General features: G+C 38.4%; 2 protein-coding genes across 3 annotated transcripts; one reads left to right on the plus strand and one right to left on the minus strand.

Annotated features, from left to right (window-relative positions):
• Nucleotides 1–4: 4 nt before the first annotated feature.
• On the plus strand, nt 5–22,723 carry LOC106129542 (pyruvate dehydrogenase phosphatase regulatory subunit, mitochondrial). 2 transcript variants are annotated; one of them, XM_060953889.1, is made up of 16 exons: nt 5–765; nt 1,296–1,508; nt 2,968–3,131; nt 5,646–5,779; nt 6,706–6,808; nt 7,485–7,586; nt 8,147–8,319; nt 10,483–10,675; nt 11,385–11,534; nt 12,623–12,786; nt 14,156–14,304; nt 15,837–16,134; nt 17,494–17,673; nt 19,610–19,810; nt 20,764–20,870; nt 21,601–22,723. In XM_060953889.1, the coding sequence occupies exons 1-16, from the start codon at nt 497–499 to the stop codon at nt 21,731–21,733; spliced, it is 2,733 nt and encodes a 910-aa protein (XP_060809872.1). In that variant the 5' UTR covers nt 5–496; the 3' UTR covers nt 21,734–22,723. The 2 variants fall into 2 exon arrangements, with proteins under 2 accessions (XP_060809872.1, XP_060809873.1); XM_060953890.1 differs by lacking the exon at nt 5–765 and having other exon boundaries at nt 1,371–1,508; nt 2,964–3,131.
• Nucleotides 22,724–23,168: 445 nt separating this feature from the next.
• LOC106129532 (uncharacterized) lies at nt 23,169–26,463 on the minus strand. The gene has a single exon (XM_060953744.1). The coding sequence runs from the start codon at nt 26,123–26,125 to the stop codon at nt 25,343–25,345; it is 783 nt and encodes a 260-aa protein (XP_060809727.1). The 5' UTR covers nt 26,126–26,463; the 3' UTR covers nt 23,169–25,342.
• Between the last annotated feature and the right edge of the window lie 230 nt (nt 26,464–26,693).

The following is a 26,693-nucleotide window of genomic DNA, read 5'->3' on the forward strand; positions in this document are numbered from 1 at the left end:
ATTTATTAAAGATCCTATATTTGATTTTTATTTTTATTACACTTAAGTTTAATGAATAATGTTTTGTGGTTAATTTAAAGTAAACCAAATCCTAATGCCAATTATGTAAAAAAATATAAATCTCAAATAAAACGCTTACATAAAGTAACATCTTATACACATTGGTTTAATACTTGTAGTAATGTTTTTAAATCTGTGGTTTTATGTTGTTAAATTGCCCATTTCTACAACATTTGAAGTACACTGTAGAAAGTGTTCACGCGTCTTTATTTTACTTGAAAATATAAAAAAGAAGAGTTGTATTACTGGTAACACTGGTGTAAAACTAGAAAGTCAATAATTTTATTTACGCTGGCAACACAGGTCGACTGTCACTTCACTTGCCAAAACAAAAATGTCACCGTTGTAGGGTAGGTGCGGGCACGGCGAATTTTATTTTTAGATCTTTATTATTTTACATTTATGTAGGTAATAAGATTTTGTTCTATCGTAGTGAATGTGCGCAGTGAGCGTAATGTTAGCTAGGCGGCTCAGTAACAGTGCGAACAATTATTCTTTGTACAAATGTTTGGGCGGCACCCTCAGAGGGTTTTCCAAACGGCTCGATAGTTTGGACAATGAAGAAAGGCTCGAAGGATGTCTTTCCACGTTACCATCGGAGGCGAAAGTGGTCATATGTGGTGGAGGAGTCATGGGTGCGGCCGTGGCTTACCACCTGGCGAGAAGAGGGTGGGGCAACAAGACAGTCCTGATTGAAAATGAAAAGTAAGTGAAATATACCCTCCTATCTGTATATATTTTTGACGAAATTGCTTATTTGCTTATTATCAATATAATTATTTATAAAATCAATATCATATCAATAATGCATCTGTGGGGCACACCCATTAGTACACATAGTGAATGCAGCAGCCATCATAACTATGTTATTGATTTTTGATGCAGTTGCCAATGTCATATAGGTAGGTAACTTGAACCTTGCAGTTGGGCATTGGGAGGTATTGATTTATGAAACACAAAGGATCTGAATGTAGGAGAGGTTGGTTCATCTGAAAGGTGCTTTTTATTTTAAACTTTTAAATTGCCTGATATAGTGATAACAGTTTACACTTTACAAAATAGTGCACAGGAAAAAGGTTGGTTGATTTAATATTGTAAATCCCATTTGAATTATTTTATTTCTTTTGCAACAATTTTACATAAAAAGTGGAAGCAAGATTTTTTATTTTTGTGATGTGATGGCCACTCCCTTTTCAATTATGACAGCCATAACTATAAATTATTTCTTTATCTAGAATTGGATCCGGGAGTCGGTGGCATTCATCTGGGTTGGTTGGTGCGTTCAAACCCTCTCTGGCCCAAGTGCGTTTGGCTCAATCCTCCATTCGTTTGCTTCAAGAGTTGGAAGAAAAGGGAAGACCTACCGGATGGAAACAATGCGGGTCCCTACTGCTGGCACGCACTCGGGACCGGATGACTGTCTACAGGAGGATGAAGAGCCAGTCGGTGTATGTATCATGTCATTTATTCTTTAACTCTCAACATCATCAGTCCTGGTGTTTGTTCTGGTTGCTTCCTTTTATGTGAGGAGACTGGGCCCCGCCCATGTCATCGATCTTCTTCGTCTTAGCAGAGTCACAATTACATCCTCAACTTTCTGAAAAGGAGCATAGGGTTCGCTTTTTGAACATGATCCTGGATTGGGTAAGTCATGTGGACCCATGACATCGAGGAAGGAGTAGGACTATAAATGAAGTCCTCAAGCCCCTTTTACCATCAAACGCACTTTGCTTTGTAAAGGAGCTGAGTCCTACCAATTACTGAAGAGGAATCAGCACACTTAGTACAAAAAGGGTGGGGTCATACATACATACATAAATAAATCACGCCTCTTTCCCGGTAAGGTAGGCAGGGACTACATTTTTCGACTTAGCACAATCCCATAGGGCGTGGTCAATTGTGGACATGTGGTCTAAAAAAGAAGAAAATTCCTTTATCTCACTCTAATTTTATTACTTTGTTGTAAATAGACATACATACATAAATCACGCCTCTTTCCCGTAGGGGTAGGCAGAGATCCCTGCATACTTCTTTTGGTTCATCCACATTCACAACTCTTCATGCTCATTGGTTACCGGTACTCTTGACCTTTAGCCAGAATGTCTCTGATTTCTTCAGAATATGTTCATCTGCTCCACAAGTCCCATTCACACTCCCTTTGTATATTTGCTTAGTCAACCTTCTTTCATTTCTCCTCTCGAATTGACTACTCATTAATAGAAGTTTTGTGATCAGTATCAAGTGACAAGAGAGTTGGTGGTCGAATTGATAAGGTGTTAGAACCTGCAATACACATAAAAGCACAGGTTATCCCACCTCAGCACTGCACCAATCTCTTTAAAGTTATGTTCATTAGTTTAAATAACACCTAGCTCTTGTGAAGAGTTTCCATAATCATAAAGGCAGCGCACATAAAAAGTATTGAGGATGCTTTATAAATAATTAATAATTTCTAAATAAGAAGTTTTAAAATTATGTCCTTAACAATAGTGTTCTAAATAGGCAAATAAAAAAAAAATTGCAATCCATTCATAAGAATCATCAGATAAACTAGTTACTTGCAAACACACATTGATTGGGAGAGTGCTAATGAAATGCTAACAAACAGTTATGATTATGTGTCCAATATAACATTTTCATTACTAACTTGTTAATTGAAGCTAAATAAAATATTACAACACGACAAATGATAATAATTGAGTGCTAATAAACAATCTGTAATGTTGGTGCATAAGGATTTTACTGTCGATCCTTTGTGGTGGCGGTACCATTAGTACCATTTTGTAGTTTTAAAGATAATAAGCATACATACATACATAGACAGGGACAGACGCTGGAAGCTACTTTTCTCTATACAACGTAGTGAAGAACTGATTTTAATTCAATACTATACCTTCACCCAGACAGATCGTGGGGCATCCCATGCGAGCTGGTGTCGCCCAAACGCTGCCAGGAGCTCTGGCCCATGCTGAACGTGGAAGACATTCTCGGGGGCCTGTGGATACCTGGGGACGGGGTTGGCGACCCCCATCTGTTGTGCATGTCCCTGATGAAGGAAGCTGTGGCTAATGGTGGGTGGAGACGGGTCTTGTAACCTCGATGATGTGTCCTTTAATATCTGACTAAATTTGACTGGTTTATCTGAACGGATAAACCTATTTTTTTTGTGTTTTTTAATAACGGCGAATATAGCAGTGCGTGATGATAATCAGAAGAAGATGGCCGTCACGCCACAAAATGGCGGATTACATATTTTGTCGCCACGCCCTTGTTATGAGTATTAAATAAAAGCGATTGAAGATTATAATAGCAGAACATTTAATTACAATAAAATTATGTTGGGGTTTTAAAATTTTTAATTAAATTGCAGTTTACATTTCTCCTTTTTATACCATAAGGAACGCTATTAGCCCACCACTAATTACATAAGTGTCTGTTCTATTGAAATTGAATGTGTTTTCAGATTTGTCTTTATACGGCCATGAGAAAAAAAAGTGAAAAAAAAAATTAAGAGTATTAAGTATCTGTGTGTGATCAAAATGGCCTATTCTTATCCTATTTGTTTCTGCCCGAAAAATACGAACTATGAAGTAAAACAAAAACTATCATGAATTGGATTTCAATTGGAACTTTGAGATATTCTGTCGAATTTAAGAATTTTTTTTTGGGCTGTATATTTTTTTCGGGGTTTTTTATACCTGATGGTTAGCAAGGTGGGGTCTTAGGTGGTGCTTGCAAGCTCAAATAACGCCTATCTATTCACTGTTGCCTTTTATTCAATAAGTTTATTGATTGAATGTAATGTACCAGTGAATAAGTATTATTGTTACATTCTTAACAAATCGCGTTTTTTTTAATGAAACTATAAAAATAATCTATCTCTCTTTTTTAACTTTAGTATATTACAGTTCTATTTACATCCACTATAATATATAACATACATACATACATATGGTCACGTCTATATCCCTTGCGGGGTAGACAGAGCCAATAGTCTTGAAAAGACTGAATGGCCACCTTCAGCTATTTGGCTTAATGATAGAATTGAGATTCAAATAGTGACAGATTGCTAGCCCATCGCCTAAAAAGAATCCCAAGTTTGTAAGCCTATCCCTTAGTCGCCTTTTACGACATCCATGGGAAAGAGATGGAGTGGTCCTATTCTTTTTTATATTGGTGCCGGGAACCACACGGCACTATAATATATTATTACTGGTTATTACTATATTTGTATACGTACACTTGAACACGATACACCGCCCGGCAACCTGCACTGCATTACCGGGAACTCAATTGCTATCTATTAAGCTAATGTGCCCGAAACCGCCGAGCTTGCATGAAGAGAGTTATGAATGTGGATGAAGCAAAGGAAGTATGCAGGGATCGTGGCAAGTGGAAAGAGGTAGTCTCTGCCTACCCCTCCGGGAAAGAGGCGTGAGTTTATGTATGTATGTATGTAAGCTATTGACACACTGGATGCGTTGGTTCATATAGTGGTGGCCAGGAGTTTATTCATAAAGATACATCGGCTATATAGGTGCTATTTTTTTTATGGAAAGATTTTTTAAGTTTATTAGCAACTAGATGTGCCCGCGACTTCTTCCGCGTGGAATAGTTGTTTTGGGCATCATTGAAGCCCTCAAGGATGAATAATTTTTCCCCGTTTTTTTTTTTCTATATATTCCATTATTTCTTTGCTCCTTATAGTTGCAGCGTGATTTTATATACCTAACCTAAAGCCTTCCTCGATAAATGGTCTATTTAACGCAAAAATAATTTTTCAATTCGAACCTGTAGTTCTTGAGATTAGCGCGTTCAAACAAACAAACAAACTCTTCAGCTTTATAATATTACTATAGATTAAGATAAAATAAGCTGAGAGATTTCCAATAAAAATAAATATATATTAATTTTTATAATAAAGACAGCGAAGCGTTGGAGGTCAATGCTTGATGCGGATAAGGGCAAAGGTTTTAACTGGATTTACTTAAGTGGTCAACAATAAACAAAGTTTGCTCAGTGAGACTGTTGAGGGGTTAAGCAAACGTCTCGATGGCGACCCAGGGAGAGGACGCGACCGGGACTAAATCTGATTAATTAACGATTTGCGTTCAATATGACCTGAGCGCTTGTTACATAGTATACCTATAGGTATTTTCCATATTTGCGCGTTCCTATTTGCACCCTTCACCACCATATATGCTTCGGGTGTTCATAACATAACATATAATCACGTCTATATCCCTTGCGGGGTAGATATAGCCAACAGTCGTCAAAAGACTGAAAGGCCACGTTCAGATGTTTGGCTTAATGATAGAATTGACATTCAAATAGTGACAGATTGCTAGCCATTCGCCTAAAAGAAGAATCCCAAGCCTTAGCCAAGTATATCCCTTAGTCGCCTTTTACGACATCAATGGTAAAGAGATGGAGTGGTCCTTTTTGATTTTGGTGCCGGGAACCGCACGGCACCAAACGTTCACCTTCCAACACTACCTTTCTGTGCGTACAAAGCATCCAGTGTGTCATACCCCTTACGCGCTCCGAACGAGCGAGTCACAAGTAATGCAAGTATGGAATTTAAGGTGTGGGCGTGATGGAGGATTGTGCTGTGACAGCCGTCCTCTCGAAAGACGAGCGGGTCTCGGGCGTGGAGACCACGCGCGGCGCGATCCAGTGCGAGTATTTCGTCAACTGCGCAGGATTCTGGGCGCGGCAGGTGGGTGGCCATGTTTCACTTTTGACACTCTGTGACAATTTGTTTTTTTTTTTTAATGTGGTATCTAGGGAAGCGTTGGACTACGGCGGTTAGATGGATCGGTGATAATAAGTGTTCAGAAGCTTCCTTTAATTTGATTTTTTTTATTAGAGAAACGTAACATATAGTAACGTCTATCCTTATCTTTATCCCTTGCGGGGTAGACAGAGCCAACAGTCTTGAAAGGACTGAAAGGTCATGATCAGCTGTTAGGCTTAATGATAGAATTGAGATTCAAATAGTGACAGGTTGCTAATCCATCGCCTAAAAGAAGAATCGTAAGGTTATAAGCCTATCCCTTAATCGCCTTTTACGACATCCATGGTAAAATTATACGTTTTAAACACTTCTGTTGTATCATCCAATGTTCCATCAATAAAATCCATCCAATGGGAACTGCGGTTCCCCAGGCACCACACCTAGCCTGGCGGAAGATCTTCCCTTTGGTAGCGGTCGAGCCGAATCATCGCTCCTGCTATAGTACTTTTATACATACACAAATTTATCTATAATGTAGACAATGTGCATTCGTCCACGATTTAGATTTAAAAGATCTATATTTGTAAATTGACGTCCGATGAAAATGCTGCAGTGTAGTTTGTTCCGCCGCTTCTTCTAAACATGCGCTTTGGAAGCGGTAGTAGTTGTAATTAGATTTAAGTTATGTGACGTCAATAAGTAATACCTTGTATTCAATTTTGAAAATAAATCTATACTATTCTATATCGATTACTTGTGTTGTGCATATACATACTTAACATAAACAACTTATACATTGTTTTTTACCCAAAATCACATAAAATATTTTATGTACTTATCATGTCCAGTGACACTTTCAGAAAAAAAAATAACAGGATAGCCTAGATATAGCCATTTGTTTTGTTTAGGTTGGCCAACTTGCCCGGCCTCAAGTGAAGGTGCCCCTTCTCCCCTGCGAGCATTACTACCTGCACACGAAACCGATTGAGAACCTCCATCCTATGACACCAGGTAAGTTGGCTTCTGTGGTCACCAGTTCACCAGGGCAGTGCCGGGAACGTTGTTCGATTGGAGTCGGAAGAAATATTGGTGCATACATTTACTGTGGATTTAAATTAAGTAGTAGAATTGATAGGAATTTCATGGATATGAGATTTTCAAATATTGTCCTCATGTAAATAAATTTATTTGTTTTCTTTTATGAGAATAAATTCTTTAACAACAAAATTGCATGGGTGATCGAAATATATATATATATATAGACGAACGCCAAAGTAAAGTAAGTATGCAGAGATCATGGCAAGTGGAAGGATGTAGTCTCTGCCTACCCCTCCGGAAAAGAGGCGTGATTTTATGTATGTAGACCAACGCCTGGTTGAGGATGTGTGGAGAATTATTCAACACTAGCTGTGCCCGCGACTTTGTCCGCGTGGAATAGTTGTTTTGGGCATCATTGAAGCCCTCAAGGATGAATAATTATCCCCGTTTTTTTTTTCCACATTTTCCATTATTTCTTCGCTCCTAAGAGCGTGATGTTATATAGCTTAAAGCCTTCCTCGATAAATGGTCTATTCAACGCAGAAGTTTTCAATTCGAACCAGTAGTTCCTGAAATTAGCGCGTTGCAACAAACAAACTCTTCAGCTTTATAATATTAGTATAGATTAAAGGATTTTCAATTGTGCCAGTTGTACGGGACCCCGACGGCTACATTTACTTGCGAGAGCGGGACGGCTGCATCCTGGCCGGCGGATTCGAACCTGTAGCCAAACCTGTCTACGAGGAAGATAGTAAGTTTTATACATTTTGTATTAGGTACTTGCCTTACGAAATGAGACGACTTTTTGTGTTTCTATGATACTAGCTGTCCCGGCAAACGTTGTTTTGCATGTTGGCCGTTTCTCAGACCTAATCAATATGCTCACAAAATTTCATGAGAATCGGTCAAGCCGTTTCGGAATAGTACGGGAACGAACATTGTCATATGATAATTTTATATCTATGATATAAAGTGGAAGACCGTAGAATTAGACTTCATTTTGTTAATGTTCCCAACAAGTAAATGTAATGAAATGTAATGCAATTTTACAAGAAAAATTTAGTATAGTACCCAAAATAAAGATATTTTTTTTTTAAATATTGAGACTTATTCATTTCAATATAAAGTCAACTGTCGAATTTAGTCCTCCCCCAAATACTTTTCCACCTTATTACATATAACCGTCTTGCATCCGGTCTACTTGCAACCTTAAATTAAAATAAAGCCTTTGCACCACCAAATGATGTGCCAATCGGTAGGTACGCGATCCAGTGAAAAAGTGAGTACCTATAATTTTCTAATTTCTTTTAGTCCAAGACTCGTCCCAGCGTTGCGTCGCCGAGGACTGGGATCAGTTCCACGTGCTACTTCAGGAACTGCTGAAACGCGTGCCAGCTCTCAGCGAGGCTGTTCTTCATAAATTATGCAACGGACTCGAAGCATTCTCCCCGGACTGCAAATGGATCGTTGGCGAAGCGCCGGAGGTCAGCTGCTTATTTTTGTTTTAACTCGTATACGTATTGATTTAGAGATCATTTTCATGTGTTGCTCCGTTTAATATTGTTCTTCTTAACCTGCAAACGAACGAAATATTCCCCTGCGTTGCAAGTGGATATCGAAGTACTAGAGCTGGTTCTTCTTTTATCTAGGTCATTTTGTCATATTGGTCAACTGACTGACTTCTTTCTTCTTCTGCCCGGATTAGTGGATCGTCGGAGTAGCACCGGACGTCAGACGGCATTTTTAAATGTGTAACGAACCAATTTTGGAAAATCGACTGTCACAAATAACGGATGAATCGTAAAATCGACTGTCACAAATAAAGAATGAATCGGAAAATCGACTGTCACAAATACGGATGAATCGGAAAATCGACTGTCACAAATAACGAATGAATAGGAAAATCGACTGTCACAAATACGGATGAATCGGAAAATCGACGTCACAAATAACGGACGAATCGGAAAATCGACTGTCACAAATAACGATGATTTTATTATGCATTGAATGGGTCATATTGCAAATGAGCTAATTAATTGAAGCATGTTGCAGATAAAACGAACTGAATTCTGCCGAATCTTGTTCAGGACTTGGCCACATCGGAACGATTAAAAATAGCTTAGAACGCCAACTAATCACAAGACAAGATAATCGGTTCCAACTTTCAGGATCTACAATGCCACAGACAGACACACATAGCTGTGTGTGTCTGTCTGCGGCACCGTGGCTCCTACATACCTTCACGTTGAACTGAACTGGAAACTAGGATGATGAAGAACAATATGTGGATTTGGATTCAATCAAAGCTGCTTCGTAACGCTCGATCTCGCGGATTCAGCGGGCAGGCGGCTGAGTTCAGTCGGGCTAAATTCGTGTCATCGGGCGTTACGTGGCTGCCGGTATGCGACGGAGATCCAGCGAGCGTTGCGCCTGCGCATATGTCAAGACTGGCTTTATGATGATGTACGTCTGCGAAGCTGAAACTAGAATAGCAATTGATACATCCATACATGCGTATGGTCACGTCTATACAGGGTGACTTTTAATTCAACTGCATAAATTTAACTGTTAAGTGTACTCATCTGTAGGATATTTAAAAACGTTAAAAGAAAAATATCGGTTCATATTTCAGAAAGTACGAAAAAAAAATAAAAGTATCAAAATCCACGATACGTCATATCACCCCGGCCGGCGGAAAAGCGACGCGTAAGATTCAGAGGTCAACGACACAATTCATTCAGCTGAGCGATCTCGACAACTCTGTACTTTAATTGATCTTGATACTAGAAAAATAATTTATTTTTCAGACATTTATTTAAATGTTTAGTGTTAGTTTATTTTTGTAGTATTGGTCTTTAATAAAGCGTGTGACGTAGTTTTTGAGGGTTTTTTAAATGTGAAAATGATGACGTTTAATTTAAATAAAAATAGGCTCAAACAGCTCAGAAGCATGGGTATAGTCTATGTTTAAAAGGATGCAGTTGTTTTTAATGTCACCCTGTATATTTGTCATTTTTTCAGAATGAAGATTTAACGGCAATTACATATTCGATTGATCGTTTTTTATACTCTATTATTTGTCCTGCCAAAACTGGCTTGTGTTAGCTACATTTAGTTTTTGGGTTTGAAATATGTACACTTGTTCATATCAGAGGTGGAATGCACATCTCACTTCTGATATCTATGACATTTTTTGTCATAATATTCTATACGTTCATTCATTCATTCATATAATCACGTCTATATCCCTCGCGGAGAAGATAGAAGCCAGAAGTCTTGAAAGACTGACAGGCCACGTTAAGCTGTGAGGCTTAATGATAGAATTGAGATTCAAATAGTGATAGGTTGCTAGCCCATCGCCTTTAATTAAATTTGCCTAAGTCCTTTACTCACCTTTTACGACACCCATGGCAAAATGATGAAGTGTTTCTATTCTTTATTATATTGATGCCGGAAACCACACGGCACATGTATACGTATATTCTATACGTGTATGGAGTTAACATAGTTTATACATTCATACATACATAAAAATCACGCCTCTTTCCCGGAGGGGTAGGCAGAGACTACCTCTTTCCACGATCTCTGCATACTTCCTTCGCTTCATCCTTCAACATAGTTTATATATATATATATTTATCAAATAGATATTCAACTACCACGTGGCTGCCGGCATGAAAACAGTGGGTATTTCGGCCGCGGGGGGAGTGGCAGAGGCGACGGTGGACGAAATAATCGACGGGTATACGAAATACGACATGTACGAGTTGGACATCAATCGATTTCTCGCTCTGCACAACAATAAGCGGTTTCTGAGGGACAGACTCAAAGAGGTTCCAGGTTCGTGAAAAAAATATATATATATACAAGCTGTCCCGGCAAACGTTGTTTTGCCATATAAATAATAAGTTAATGTTAAGGGTGGACAACCCCTTTCACTAAGGGGTATGAAAAATAGATGTTGGCCGATTCTCAGACCTACTCAATACGCTCACAAAATTTCATGAGAATCGGTCAAACCGTTTTGGAGGAGTACGGAGACAAACATTGTGACACGAGAATTTTATACATACATACATAAAATCACGCCTCTTTCCTGGAGGGGTAGGCAAAGACTACCTCTTTCCACTTGCCACGATCTCTGCATACTTCCTTCGCTTCATCCACATTCATAACTCTCTTCATTCGGGTACTTTTGACCTGACCCTTTACCAGGACGTCCTTAATTTGATCAAGATATGTTCGTCTAGGTCTTCCCACTCCGACCTTTCCCTCCACACTCTCCATACATTCATACATACATATATTTACGTCTATATCCCTTGCGGGGTATATAGAGCCAACAATCTCAAAAAGACTGATAGGCCACGTTCAGCTGTTTGGCTTTAAGATAGAATTGAGATTCAAATAGTGACAGTTTGCTAGCCCATCGCCCAAAAAAAAGAATCCCTAGTTTGTAAGCCTATCTCTTAGTCGCCTTTTACGACATACACACGGCACAGTTAGTTACAAGATGAGTATATTTTCTATAGATAAGCACTTTACTCAGGTATCCACTACGGCATGCCGTACCCCTTTGATGAGTTCGAGACTGGCAGGAACCTTCGCCTGTCACCCCTCTACCCCACGTTGAGGGACAACGGCGCAGTGTTCGGTCAGGTCATGGGCTACGAGAGACCCACGTGGTTCGACACTGTTGGTGAGTGGAGGATTGTGATAATACATACATATACAGGGTGACTTTTAATTCAACTGCATAAATTTAACTGTTAAGTGTACTCATCTAAAGGATATTTAAAAACGTTAAAAGAAAAATATCGGTGCATATTTCAAAAAGTACGAAAAAAATAAAAGTATCAAAATCCACGATCCTAAATACGTCATATCACCCCAGCCGGCGGAAAAGCGACGCGTAAGATTCAGAGGTCAACGACACAATTCATTCAGCTGAGCGATCTCGACAACTCTGTACTTCACTTGATCTTGATACTAGAAAAATAATTTATTTTTCAGACATTTATTTACATGTTTAGTTTTAATTTCTTTTTGTAGTATTGGTCTTTAATAAAACGTGTGACGTAGTTTTTGAGGGTTTTTTAAATGTGAAAATGATGACGTTTAATTTAAATAAAAATAGGCTCAAACGGCTCAGAAGCATGGGTATAGTCTTTGTTTAAAAGGATGCAGTTGTTTTAAATGTCACCATGTATACGGGAAAAATTACACAGATTGAGTTAGCCTCGATGTAAGTTCGAGACTTGTGTTACGAGACACTAACTCGACGATACTATATTTTATAATAAATACTTATATAGACCCAGGCCAATCAGAAAAAGTTCTTTTCTCTCTCATCATGCCCTGGCCGGGATTCGAACCCGGGACCTCCGGTGACACAGACAAGCGTACTACCACTGCGCCACAGGGGCCGTCAAAAGCTAATCTATACTAATATTATAAAGCTGAAGAGTTCGTTTGTTTGAACGCGCTAATCTCAGGAACTACTGGTTCGAATTGAAAAATTCTTTTTGCGTTGAATAGACCATTTATCGATGTAGGCTTTAGGCTATATAACATCACGCTGCAACTAACCGGAGCAAAGATATAATGGAATATGTGAAAAAGAACGGGTTAAATTATTCAACCTTGAGGGCTTCAATGATGCCCAAATAAGTATTTATAATAAGGGACACCTTTTTTTGATATCTAATTTTCAAAATAAATCTATTCTATGGTCGCGGTCCAACGTCAGCTTATTTATTAAAATGACACTATTTCTAATATATATAGAAACTCAGAAAGACACGCCGACCAAACCGCGCCCGTTCAAGATAGCGTACACGAAGACCTTCGGCAAGCCCCACTGGTTCGACACCGTGCAGAGAGAGTACTGGGCGTGCCGGGAGTCTGTCGGCCTCGCTGACTACTCGTCGTTCACCAAAATTGATTTACAGGTAACTCGTCGTTCACCAAAATTGATTTACAGGTAACTCGTCGTTCACCAAAATTGATTTACAGGTAACTCGTCGTTCACCAAAATTGATTTACAGGTAGCTCGTCGTTCACCAAAATTGATTTACAGGTAACTCGTCGTTCACCAAAATTGATTTACATGTAACTCGTCGTTCACCAAAATTGATTTACATGTAACTCGTCGTTCACCAAAATTGATTTACAGGTAACTCGTCGTTCACCAAAATTGATTTACAGGTAACTCGTCGTTCACCAAAATTGATTTACAGGTAACTCGTCGTTCACCAAAATTGATTTACAGGTAACTCGTCGTTCACCAAAATTGATTTACAGGTAACTCGTCGTTCACCAAAATTGATTTACAGGTAACTCGTCGTTCACCAAAATTGATATACAGGTAACGTTGTGTTTGACTCATCGTTCACCAATATTGATAAACAGGTAACGTTATGGTTGACTCATTGTTCACCAAAATTGATATACAGGTGACGGTATGGTTGACTCATCGTTCACCTAATTTGATATACAGGTAACATTATGCTGGTTAGCAACCCGTGCCGTGTGGTTCCCGGCACCAATGCAAAAAAAGAATAGCACCACCACTCCATCTGTTTCCCATGGATGTCGTGAAAGGCGACTAAGGGTTACCCACACTAGCTTGGGATTCTTTTAGACGATGATATAGCAACCTGTCACTATTTGAATCACTATTCTATCATTAAGCCAAACAGCTGAACGTGGCCGTTCAGTCTTTTCAAGACTGTTGGCACTGTCAACCCCGCAAGGGATTTAGACGTGATTTGATGTATGTATGTTAAAGTAAGCCTTTATGGGACCTGTTTTTCTTTTTTTTTAATTAGTGCCTGGAATCACACGGCACCTTGCTTTTATTATGCTTATCTAACTGAAATCTGTATTCTTGTGGTTTAATCACTTTTATTTTTAACTCCCAGTTTTATAATAACACATGAGAAATGACAAACCCATGTGGTTGGGTCAAATATATTCCGTAAATCTATGTTGTGAAACCTTATTTTTTATATGGAAATCGTAACGATTAAAGTATACATACATCTTATATATAAAATTCTCGTGTCACAATGTTTGTTCCCATACTCCTTCGAAACGGCTTGACCGATTCACATGAAATTTTGTGAGCATATTGAGTAGGTCTGAGAATCGGCCAACATCTATTTTTCATGACAAGGGTTGTTTTGACATTAAAAATTATTTTAATGTCAAAACAACGTTTGCCGGGACAGCTAGTACATACATATAATCACGTCTTTATCCCTTGCGGGGTGGACAGAGCCGACAGTCTTTTAAATTACTGGTTTTTTTTATCACCAGTCCCAAGGTCGCGAAGTGGTGGACCTCCTCCAGTACCTGTGCTCCAACGACGTGGACGTGCCCGTGGGCAGCATCATACACACGGGCATGCAGAACGAGAGGGGGGGATACGAGAACGACTGTAGCTTGGCTAGAATTTCGGAGAACCAGTGAGTATGATGAGTATCATCATCATACATATATACATACATATGGTCACGTCTATATCCCTTGCGGGGTACGAGCGGGGCGGCTACGAGAACGACTGTAGTCTGGCTAGAATTTCCGAGAACCAGTGAGTATAATGAGTATCATCATCATACATATATACATACATATGGTCACGTCTATATCCCTTGCGGTGTAAACAGAGCCAACAGTCTTGAAAACACTGAATGGCCACGTTCAGCTGCTCGGCTTAATGATGGAATTGAGATTCAAATAGTGACAGGTTGCTAGCCCATCGCCTAAAAAAAAGGATCGCAATTTTATAAGCCTATCCCTTAGTCGCCTTTTACGACATCCATGGGAAAGATGGAGTGGTCCTATTCTTTTTTTGTATTGGTGCCGGGAACCGTATGGCACATCATCATCATCATCATATTACTTATAATAACGTGCCGTCGTCGTGTGGATACCGGCTACGATGGAAAATAAAAATTGGAATAGGACTACTCTCGTCTCGTTCTATGAAGGTGACTAAGGTATAGTGTTATCAACTTGGGATTCTTCTTTTAGGCGATAGGCTAGCATCCCGTCACTAAATTCAAATGCAAACTTTTATTTGCATAATACATTTGATTGAGATTCAACAGTCTTGTAAAGACTGATAGGCCACTTTCAGCTCTTTGGCTTAACAATAGAATTCAGATTTAAAAAGCGACAGGTTGCTAGCCCACCGCCTTAAAGAATTCCAAGTTTATAAACCTATCCCTTAGTCGGCCTTTACGACATCCATGGTAAAGAAATGATCAGTCTTATCCTAAACAGCAGGTAATATTTTCTATAGAAAGCGCGAAATGTTAAAGTTGCAGCGTGATGTTATATAGCCTAAAGCCTTCCTCTAGAAAGGTCTATTAAACACAAAAAGAATTTTACAATTCGAACCAGTACTGCCTGAGATTAGCGCGTTCAAAAAAACAAACTCTTCAGCTTTATAATATTAGTATAGATTAAGATAAAATAAGCTGTAAGATTTCCAATAAAAATAAATATATCATATTTTATTTTAACATTTCGTAGAAACATAAAGATAGCGAAGCGTTGGAGGTCGATGCTTGATGCGGATTAGGGCAAAGGTTCTTCAGCTTTATAATATTAGTACATATATATATATATATATACTAGCGGACCCGACAGACTTCGTTCTGTCAAAAAGATTTTAATATGACAGTTTTTTGTTCCTATCTATTAGACCTACATTGCTTAGACAACAGTGAACTTTATACATTAGCAATAAAGCTCAAATTGACTGTACGTATAAGTTAGAAAACGTTTGTATGGGATAAAGAAAAGGACTGTTTTTATGGTTTTTCAGGCAATTATTTGGTATTTTTTCGCCGTAAAAACCATCCTTGAGCTTCGACGAATATTAAAAAAAAAAAGAATTGGTCAAATTGGTCCAGGCGTTCTTGAGTTATGCGCTTACCAACACATTTAGCGATTCATTTTTATATATAAGAAGATATATATATCCCAACAGCTACATGATGATAGCGCCCACGATCCAGCAGACGCGCTGCAAGGTGTGGCTGAAGCGGCACCTGCCCCCCAGCGGCGCGGTGACCTTGACCGACGTCACCGCCGTCTACACGGCCGTCTGCGTCATGGGGCCGTTCACCAGGAGTCTGCTGTCTGAGCTGACAGATACCGACCTGGCGCCGTCCAACTTCCCGTTCTTCACGTTCAAGGAGATCGACGTGGGCCTCGCCAACGGCATCAGGGCTATGAACCTGACGCACACTGGCGAGCTGGGTTATGTGCTGTACATACCTAACGAGGTGAGTCGTCACCCGCGACTTCGTCCGCATGAATAGAATACATATATTATCAAAATTGGATACAATGTATCACTTATTGACGTCACATCACTACCGCTTCCAAAGCGCATGTGTAAAAGAAGCGGCGGAACAAACTACACTGCAGCACAGCATTTTCATCGGACGTCAATTTACAAATATAGATCTCTTAAAACAACATCGTGGACGAATGCACATTGTCTACATTAAAAACATGAATGAATAAAGAACTAATTATATCAATACGAATATTTCCACAAATAATGCATGGAAACCCTATAAATCCCGCGGGAACTCCGTGATAAAAAGTAGCCTATTGTTATTCTGGGTCTTCAGCTGCCTACATACCGAATTTCATCGCAATCGGTTCAGTTGTTTTTTGCGTGAAAGAGTAACAAACATCCATACTGACATTCTCACAAACTTTCGCATTTATATTATAAGTAGGATAATTCTCACTATATGAATCTCAATTAATTATATTATTATTCTCTCTCAGTATTTTCAAGACTGTTGTACTATCTGACTGTCTACCCCGCAAGGGATAGAGACGTGATTATATATATATATGTACGTACATATATTTGACGGCCTCTGTAGCGCAGCGGTAATACGTTTGTTTGTGACACCGGAGGTCCCGGGTTCGAATCCCGGTCAGGGCATGATGAGAAACGAACTTTCTCTGATTGGTCTGGGTCCTTGGATGTTAATCTATCTTAAGTATTTATTATAAAATAAAATATAGTATCGTTGGGTTAGTATCTCGTCACACAAGTCTCGAATTTACTTCGAGGCTAACTCAATCTGTGTAATTTGTCCCGTACCTATATATACCTATACAGGGTGACATTTAAAACAACTGCATCCTTTTAAACATAGACTATACCCATGCTTCTGAGCCGTTTGAGCCTATTTTTATTTAAATTAAACGTCATCATTTTCACATTTAAAAAACCCTCAAAAACTACGTCACACGCTTTATTAAAGACCAATACTACAAAAAGAAATTAAAACTTAACATGTAAATAAATGTCTGAAAAATAAATTATTTTTCTAGTATCACGATCAAGTAAAGTACAGAGTTGTCGAGATCGCTCAGCTGAATGAATTGTGTCGTTGACCTCTGAATCTTACGCGTCGCTTTTCCGCCGGCCGGGGTGATATGACGTATTTAGGATCGTGGATTTTGATACTTTTGTTTTTTTTGTACTTTCTGAATTATGAACCGATATTTTTCTTTTAACGTTTTTAAATATCCTTTAGATGAGTACACTTAACAGTTAAATTTATGCAGTTGAATTAAAAGTCACCCTGTATATATAATTAAATTTCCTCCCACAGTTCGCTCTGCACGTGTACAACCGGCTCATGGCCGCGGGCGAGAAGTACGGCATCAGCCACGTGGGCTACTACGCCTCGCGGGCGCTCCGAGTGGAGAAGTTCTTCGCGTTCTGGGGTCAGGACCTGGACACCATGACCACGCCGCTGGAGTGCGGCCGCACGTGGCGGGTCAAGTTTGATGTGAGTCACGCGTATTGAATCATGTATACTAATGTTATGAAGCTGAAGAGTGCGTTTGTTTGTTTGTTTGAACGGCCTAATCTCAGGAACTATTGGATCGAATTGAAAAATTCTTTTTGCGTTGAATAGGCCATTTGTCGAGGAAGGCTTTAGACTATATAACATCACGCTGTAACTATAAGGAGCAAAGAAATAATGGAACATTTGAAAAAAATCGGGGATAATTTTATTCATCCTTGAGTGCTTCAATGATGCCCAAAATAACTATTCCATGCGGACGAAGTTGCGGGCAGAGCTAGTTAGTAAATGAGTTTAATCATAGCAGGTACCCATCGGAAAAACTTTTTGGATACAACTATCTTTCAAACCCTATAATTAATAACTAAAAATTTTGTCAACAACAAACAATTGAGTGTAAAAAAAATATTGTATGTATGTATGTATCATCCCTAAATCAATTTAAACCCACAGAAAGACATCCCGTTCGTCGGGCGAGACGCGCTCCTCCGCCAAAGGGGGGAGGCAAGGAATATACACGTGGTTGTACTACTCTGTCAAGAAAGTAGCGGGAAAAGATCAATAATACACAATGTTGTTATTCATCCAAATTCATCGTTTGTTTTTTATTCATCCAAATTTATTTTATCACCTTCAAAATATGCTCCTTTAGAAACGATACACTTACGCCAACGAATAATCCAATCATCAAAACATTTTTTAAACGCTGTTTCTGGAATTGAGGTCAGTTCTCGCCGCGAATTCTCTTTTATGTCTTCTACCGATTGAAAACGGGTGCCACGAAGTGGTAATTTGAGTTTAGGAAAAAGAAAAAAGTCGGCTGGAGCCATATCTGGTGAATATGGTGGTTGCTCGATGGTATTTGTTGAGTGTTTGGTTAAAAATTCGTTCACAATGATGGCCTTGTGCGAAGGTGCATTATCATGGTGCAAAATCCAAGAATTTTCTTTCCACAAATCTGGCCTTTTTCGTCGGATTTGCTCTCTTAAACGCCGCATAACACTCAAATAATATTCCTTATTTACCGTTTGACCTTCCGGCAAGAATTCCGAGTGCACAACACCGCGATAGTCAAAGAAAACAGTCAACATGACTTTGACTTTTGAACGACTTTGGCGTGGTTTTTTCGGTTTCGATTCAGTTGGAAGGCGCCACTCCGAAGCTTGTTGACTAGTTTGCATGTCAAACTCGTAAACCCACGTCTCGTCACCAGTAACAATGCGTTTCATGAATGTTGGGTCGGAATTGACTCGTTCTAGCATGTCCTCAGCGACTCTCAAGCGATTGAGTTTTTGAAAAAAATTCAGGTCTTTTGGGACTAGCCGAGCGGCAACATGTTTCATACCCAAATTATTAGTTAAAATGGTACGGATCGACTCGTGAGATACAGAAAGTTCGGTGGCTATCTCTCTCAAAGTTGAATGAGGATTTTCAGTCACTATTTCCTTCACTTTTGCGATGTTAACTTCAGTTGCAGACGTTGATGGCCTACCAGAGCGAGGCAAATCTTCCATCACATCTCGACCGCTTTTGAACGCTTTGTACCACTCATAAGCACGAGTTTTTGATAAAGTCGATTCACCGTAAGCCTTCTGTAACATTTTCAGTGACTCCGAACACGATATTCCATTGGCAATGCAAAATTTAAGACAAACTCTTTGTTCGATGTTTTTATCCATTATGAAATTAGCAATACACACTAGATATGATATAACTAAAAATAGCACTGTATTTAATGTAAACAACAGATGCAACTCAAACTCCGCGCCAAAATGGAAAACAGTTGTGCCAATCTAACAACAACAAAAAAAACAAAAATTTGAATTTGGAACCATAAATAAATAATCCATTCCCGATACTTTTCTGACTGAATGTATATACCCATGTATCATCCCTAAATCAATTTATAAACCCACAGAAGGACATCCCGTTCATCGGGCGAGACGCGCTCCTCCGCCAAAGGGGGGAGGGCATCCGCCGCCAGTACGTGCAGCTGTTGCTGACCGACCACGACCACGAGCTGGACCCGTGGTCGTGGGGCGGCGAGCCGGTGTACCGGGATGGCGACTACTGCGGCCAGACCACCACCACCAGTTACGGGTTCACGTTCAAGAAACAGGTGATTTGTTGACCACTTTGTCGTCAGGTTCTACAGGGTTAACTGATAAATATATATATATATATATGTGGGGCGGCGAGCCGGTGTACCGGGACGGCGACTACTGCGGCCAGACCACCACCACCAGTTACGGGTTCACGTTCAAGAAACAGGTGATTTGTTGACCACTTTGTCGTCAGGTTCTACAGGGTTAACTGATAAATATATATATATATATATGTGGGGCGGCGAGCCGGTGTACCGGGACGGCGACTACTGCGGCCAGACCACCACCACCAGTTACGGGTTCACGTTCAAGAAACAGGTGATTTGTTGACCACTTTGTCGTCAGGTTCTACAGGGTTAACTGATAAATATATATATATATGTGGGGCGGCGAGCCGGTGTACAGGGACGGCGACTACTGCGGCCAGACAACAACAACTAGTTACGGGTTCACGTTCAAGAAACAGGTGATTTGTTGACCACTTTGTCGTCAGGTTCTACAGGGTTAACTGATAAATATATATATATATATATATATGTGGGGCGGCGAGCCGGTGTACCGGGACGGCGACTACTGCGGCCAGACAACAACTAGTTACGGGTTCACGTTCAAGAAACAGGTGATTTGTTGACCACTTTGTCGTCAGGTTGTACAGGGTTAACTGATAAATAAATAAATGTATACGGGACAAATTACCATTGATCGAGTTAGCCACGAAGTAAGTTGAAACGACTACGAAGAAACTTGTGTAACGAGATACTAACTCAACGATACTTTGTTTTATATATTTTATAATATGTATATTGTATATACTTAAATAGATAAACATGAAAGACCCAGGCCTATAAAAATTTTTAAGGACTTAGAAATATGTTATCCAATTACATTTAGATTATGCCTTATGGCTGCTAATTAATAAGAAAAATCACCAACATGGAAATTGTAAATAAATTTGAACGTGCTGTAGGTGTGCCTCGGCTTCATTCAGAACTTGGACGCGGACGGAGTCGCGCACAAGATCACCAACGACTACGTGCTGAGCGGCCATTACGAGATCGACATCGCCGGCATTAGGTGAGATAATAATGTAATACCGTGTAGGGAATCGTTTGAAAATAAATTGTGTATAATATGTAATATAGTGTGGTTCCCGGCACCAATACAAAAAAGAATAGGACCACTCCATCTCTTTCCCATGGATGTCGTAAATGGCGACTAAGGGATAGGCTTACAAACTTGGGATTCTTTTTTTAGGCGATGGGCTAGCAACCTGTCACTATTTGAATCTCAATTCTATCATTAACCCAAATAGCAGAACGTGGCCATTCAGTCTTTTCAAGACTGTTGGCTCTGTCTACCCCGCAAGGGATAAAGACGTGACCATATGTATGTATGTATGTAATATGTAATAGTTAACATATAATCTTATACTTATTATATTATTGCTTATGAGAAAATAAACAGTGTACGATTTTTTTTAAAGAAGCTTACAGTCTTGTTTATCAACTTTAAAAGTACGCCTGAAATGTATTTGTAATTCTGATCACTACATATTACAAAGTAAAAACAATTTTCCATGCGCTTAACTCGGAAAGTTGTTCATGTGTGTAATATTGCAAAGAGTGTTTTCCGAGGGAGGTTTATATCTGTAAATGCTGCCGTGGAAATCCGGGGCGGGTCGCTAGTGTCTTATGTTTTAATTATAACGTTATATTTGTGAAGTGGAAAGAGTCTCTCTCTGCCTACCCCTCCGGGAAAGAGGCGTGATTTTACGTATGTATGTATGTATGTGTATTTGTAACAGGTACGCGGCCAAAGTGAATCTCCACTCGCCGAACCTGCCCACCAAATACCCGGACAAGGAGCGCGACGTTTACCAAGCGACGAGGAAGTTGCACGACCCCCAACAGTTCCTCGGGCGCCACTATCAACCTTAATCTATACTTGTATTATACAGCTGAAGAGTTTGTTTGTTTGTTTGAACGCGCTAAGCTCAGGAACTACTGGTTCGAATTGAAAAATTCTTTTTGCGTTGAATAGACCATTTATCGAGGAAGGCTTGAGGCTATATAACATCACGCTGCAACTATCAGGAGCGAAGAAATAATGGTAAATGTAAAAAAAGGGGTAAATTATTCATCCTTGAGAGCTTCAATGATGCCACAAATAACTATTTCACGCGGACGAAGTCGCGGGCACAGCTAGTTCCCTTATGCATACATTTCCCTGCATCCAACATGAAGCTATATTGATGATCTTTATTTGTAATGTTTTTTTCTTGTTAGTATTAGATTTTGCCGTTTCGAATCCGATGTCTTATTAAAACTAAAGTAAAAGTACAAACTATGAATTATGCTTCCATCAGCCTGTATTTTATAAAAAAAATTGCCGTGTAGTTAAAAAAATTATTTTAGTGCCAGTCTTGCCAATTTATATATATGAAATGGACTTTTGTCTCTTTATTTGGTTTGAAGACTGAATTTGGATAAAAACAGGGTTTTATTTTGCTCACAGTTGTATATTATTCAACATTTTATTTTGAAGTGATGTTTCTATGAAAATGTTCCTTGTCAAATTTTTATATCAATTTCATATTTTATTATTAATATTAACTAGTTTTTATATAATGTAAAAAATATAATTGTTTGCAATGTACCTACCTCTAAATGAAAATATAAGAAGATAATTGGAATAGAATGTAGATTTCTTCTAAGGAAATTTTATTTTAAAGTCGAGTTATAAAATAACGGCGTTCAATTGTAAATGACAATAAAATTTGTCGCTTTTTAGTGTTTTGTATTTGTATATATATATTATGTGTGATATTTCAGGATTTTTATAGATAGGGCGGCAAAGCCCCAATTTTAGTAACCATAAGTCCAGTAGCTTTATGTACAAAGATATTTGAAATAAATTATATGAAAATATCGGAAGCCTTTTTATTTTCGCCTTCGCAAAGGTCGAGGGTCTGGCGGGAGTCGCTTCATGTAAAAACCTGCCTTACATACCCGTAAGCAAATATACAAGGTCAGTGTTGATGGAAAGGTCGGAGTGGGAAGGCCTAGACGAACGTACCTTGATCAAATTAAGGACATCCTGGCAGAAGTAACTTAGGTCAGGTCAAGAGTACCCGAAACCGCCGAGCTTGCATTAAGAGGGTTATGAATGTGGATGAAGCGAAAGAACTATGCAGATATAGTGGAAAGATGTAGTCTCTGTCTACCCCTCCCGGATAGAGGCGTTATTTTATATATGTATGTTATAAGGCACACTCCGGGCGTCTCTCCAGAGTGGTACTTTATAAGAAAGGGTCCATACAACAGCGGTGGTTGTTAGAAGGATTTATGTCAAAGATAAATAAAAAGTTGCAAGTAATAATACATTTTTTATCAATAGAATACAGCTTACAGAGCTTGTGAAACCTTAATGTCCTTAATTTATATAATTACTATATTAATAATCTAACTTCAGTGGGGTACTAGGATACCATCTTAAACCTAAATAAACTAAAACTACATACACGTCTTATGAAATTGATTGGTACAGTAAAAACGGTGATATTTACAATGCTATAATTTATTTATTCATTAATACACCACTATCCTTGGCAATGCTATTGTTGGAATCACACAATTTGACTATTGAAGTATACATATATATATAGATTACATGCCGTCCCGGTAAACGTTGTTTTGCTACATAAATTATTAAGTAAGGTGGACAACCCTTATCACTAAAGGGTATGAAAAATAAATGATGGCCGATTCTCAGACCTACTCAATATGCTCACAAAATTTCATGAGAACCGGTCAACCCGTTTCGGAGGGGTACGGGGACGAACATTGTGACATGAGAATTTTATATATGTACTAGCTGTTGCCCGCGACTTCGTCCGCGTAAATTTTGAGTTGAATCTTGATCATACAGTCAGATACAGACAGATAGACTAAAAACGTAAAAAAAAATTTCACTTATATTTATATGTTATAGATAGCTGTCGTACAATGATACATGACTTTGAATTTTAAATTTCGTTACTTATTTATAGGCAAATTGATGCTTTGAGTTCATTCAAATATCGATAACTTTTTTTTAGTGAACCGATTTTGATGAAACAAACTTTAAATGTTCTTCTGGGTTAAAACAAAGCAATTGGTGAAAGTTTGTAGTAAATCGGTTCAGTACCTACTTTCGGAGATAATCGTGATCATACATACAGACAGACAAGATATTTAAAAAAAATTTTTTGCTTTCTATTATTCATTCTAAGTGTTCCTCTATCCATTTCAGTCAAAAATACAAAATGTACAGACAAAATATTTTTACTGTTTTATTATATGTATAGATAAGATGTATACTTCACTAGTCATATAGTGTGATCCTAACAAAAGCACACTAGTTGATTCCAAACGCAGAAAACTAAGTATGAGAAGTACAATTAATAAATATACATTACCTACATGTCTACACAGTTATGCAATAAATATTTTGAGTTTGAGTTTACATATAAACCTACACATACTAAAGCTAGTGTATTAATAAATAAATTATAGCATTGTAAATAGCACCGTATATAATACATTCATGTAAGGGACAAAAACTATAATTATACTGTTGTACACTTCACTCGTCAAATTGTGAGATCACGTATGATGATATTATGTATAAAATGTATACATACATTTTCCTCACAGGTAAATGAGTATGTTAGAAAAATCATTTAAAAATTTTTCAGATACCAATTCAATAATATTATACAATTTATATAACAGCTGAACTGCTTGTCCAATTCAACAGAGGCTGTAAAATACCCATAGTCTATATTCTATATTTTTATGCAGATGAATTACAAAGATATAAAAAATAAAGGCACCCTTGCTTTTTTTTATCAAGTGGGAGACTTGAGAGTGCACTCACTCTTGATATCTTGGCAAGAAGTATGTGTGTGCAATCTCATAAAAATCATTCTGATGATGAAACAATCAGCTAACTTCCTACAATACAATGATATGTGTAATCTATGAAATGAAATAGAATAGATAACAAAAAAAGTACTCAATGAAAAAAAAAATTATGTTCACATCACTAGTACAGTCAAAAACATAAATATGTATACAATTCTAAAAATTCAATAAAAAATACTTGGATTGGAATCATACATAAATCACCTCAGTGATGATATCTTCACCTGTCATTATGATTTATTTAAGAAAATTGGTTCCCGGCACCAATAAAAAAAAGAATAGGACCACTCCTCTTTCCCATGGATGTCGTAAATGGAGATTAAAGGATAGGTTTATAAACTAGGCATTCTTCTTTTAGGCAATGGGCTAGCAAACGTCACTATTTGAATCTCAATTCCATCATCAAGCCAAAAAGCTGAGCATGGCCTATCAGTCTTTTCAAGACTGTTGGCTCTGTCTACCATGCAAAGGATATGGATGTCACTGTGTGTACATGCATTATTATAGCATACATAATTTTGTTTCAGACTGTACCATTGCTTGTCAGTGTGAGAATCAAGGGGAAAAAAAGATAAAAAAGTTTTAGATAAAAGTTGTAATGTCAAAGGTATGAACACTAGACACAGTGGGTTTCCGCAGCTTTTCCTTTATGAGGTCACAAGGAGATTTCGTCTTAAAGTCAAACGGTTTAATTTTAGAATCAATATGTTCTCTGAGATATGGTGCAGCAACCCGTTTCAACCGGGATGTCAAAACTTTTCCAAATGCAGAGCATTTACCTCTCTTTACTTTTTGCTTCAGAATATAGGACATATCAGTAACACACGGAAGTAACGGTTCTTGGGTGACCTTCATGGCTTCTTGTTCATCATCACAGTTTATAAACTTGGGCTCAAACAATGATTCAAAAGAACTGCTACTGCTTAACACTTCCTCCACAGGCTTGGCTGGAATCTGGCCTAGTTGCCTCGCACGAATACCGTCTTCTATAGCCATTCTCAAATCAATCTCAAAATCTTCTTCAACTTTCAGTTTTTTCATAGACTCTGCTAACCTTGCATTTTCTTCTTCCTCTATTCTTTTTTGTTCTTGTGCTTTGAATCTGTTCATTAACTGTTCTTCAAGGACGCTTCTGATGGGACTTTCACTGAGACTGAATGGGGGTAATGGTAAGCCGGGCAGTCTTCCTGGTGTGAATGATAATCTGGTGTCAGATGAACCTTTTTGAATACCATTGAGACTTGGGACAGGAATGCGTCTTGGGAAACCATTATTAGATTCTGCGTCGTCATTTTGGATACAAGTTTTGGACAAATGGCTTGCCGCCAAAGCCTTTAGCAAAGAAAAAGAATCCGATTCTGCCATTTTGACTGTGAAGGCAAATTGGCGATACAATAGTCACAATCACAATATACGCACTATTAAGCACGACGTCATTTTCTATCTAATCACTTGATTCGATGGGTCTTTGTCTTTTATGTAACAATAATAAAAATAGGACACAAATACGTACACAAAAGAAGGAAATTATTTCTACCTAATTCACCAACCTAAAAATAATAACAGATATTTTGAAAAGATAGTAATTGTTGATATTGCAATGTTTACAAATGTTTTTGAAGAAAAAAATTGTACACAAAATTATAAGTAAGTAAATATTTCAGACGTACAAAGTAAATATTTTATTTGTATTGTCAAATTTCACAACCATAAAGAAGTCACGTCACTCGATCATATGTCACTTGTCTATCTATTCACAAATCCACGGATATTAATAAAACTTAACGGAAGAGACGCGTTGATTTCGCCATGTCACCCAACTCACACTATATTATTTTACGTCGTAACAACCAAACCAACCACAGTATTTAGCAACAGCACTTTGCGGGTTTATTACTACTAGTTCTAAATTGTCGTTCTGTACATGAACTGA

The sequence above is a fragment of the Amyelois transitella genome, chromosome Z (assembly GCF_032362555.1).
Source record: "Amyelois transitella isolate CPQ chromosome Z, ilAmyTran1.1, whole genome shotgun sequence".
Lineage (NCBI taxonomy): Eukaryota > Metazoa > Arthropoda > Insecta > Lepidoptera > Pyralidae > Amyelois > Amyelois transitella.

What these genes read in the sequence shown, in the direction of transcription:
- LOC106129532 (XM_060953744.1), bottom strand. Translation starts at nt 26,125, where the DNA reads ATGGCAGAATCGGATTCTTTTTCTTTGCTAAAGGCTTTGGCGGCAAGC.
- LOC106129542 (XM_060953889.1), top strand. Translation starts at nt 497, where the DNA reads ATGTGCGCAGTGAGCGTAATGTTAGCTAGGCGGCTCAGTAACAGTGCG. An exon ending in ACCTGTCTACGAGGAAGATA is followed by an intron (nt 7,587 to 8,146) that starts GTAAGTTTTATA and finishes AATTTCTTTTAG; the next exon opens with TCCAAGACTCGTCCCAGCGT. An exon ending in GGTTCACGTTCAAGAAACAG is followed by an intron (nt 19,811 to 20,763) that starts GTGATTTGTTGA and finishes AACGTGCTGTAG; the next exon opens with GTGTGCCTCGGCTTCATTCA.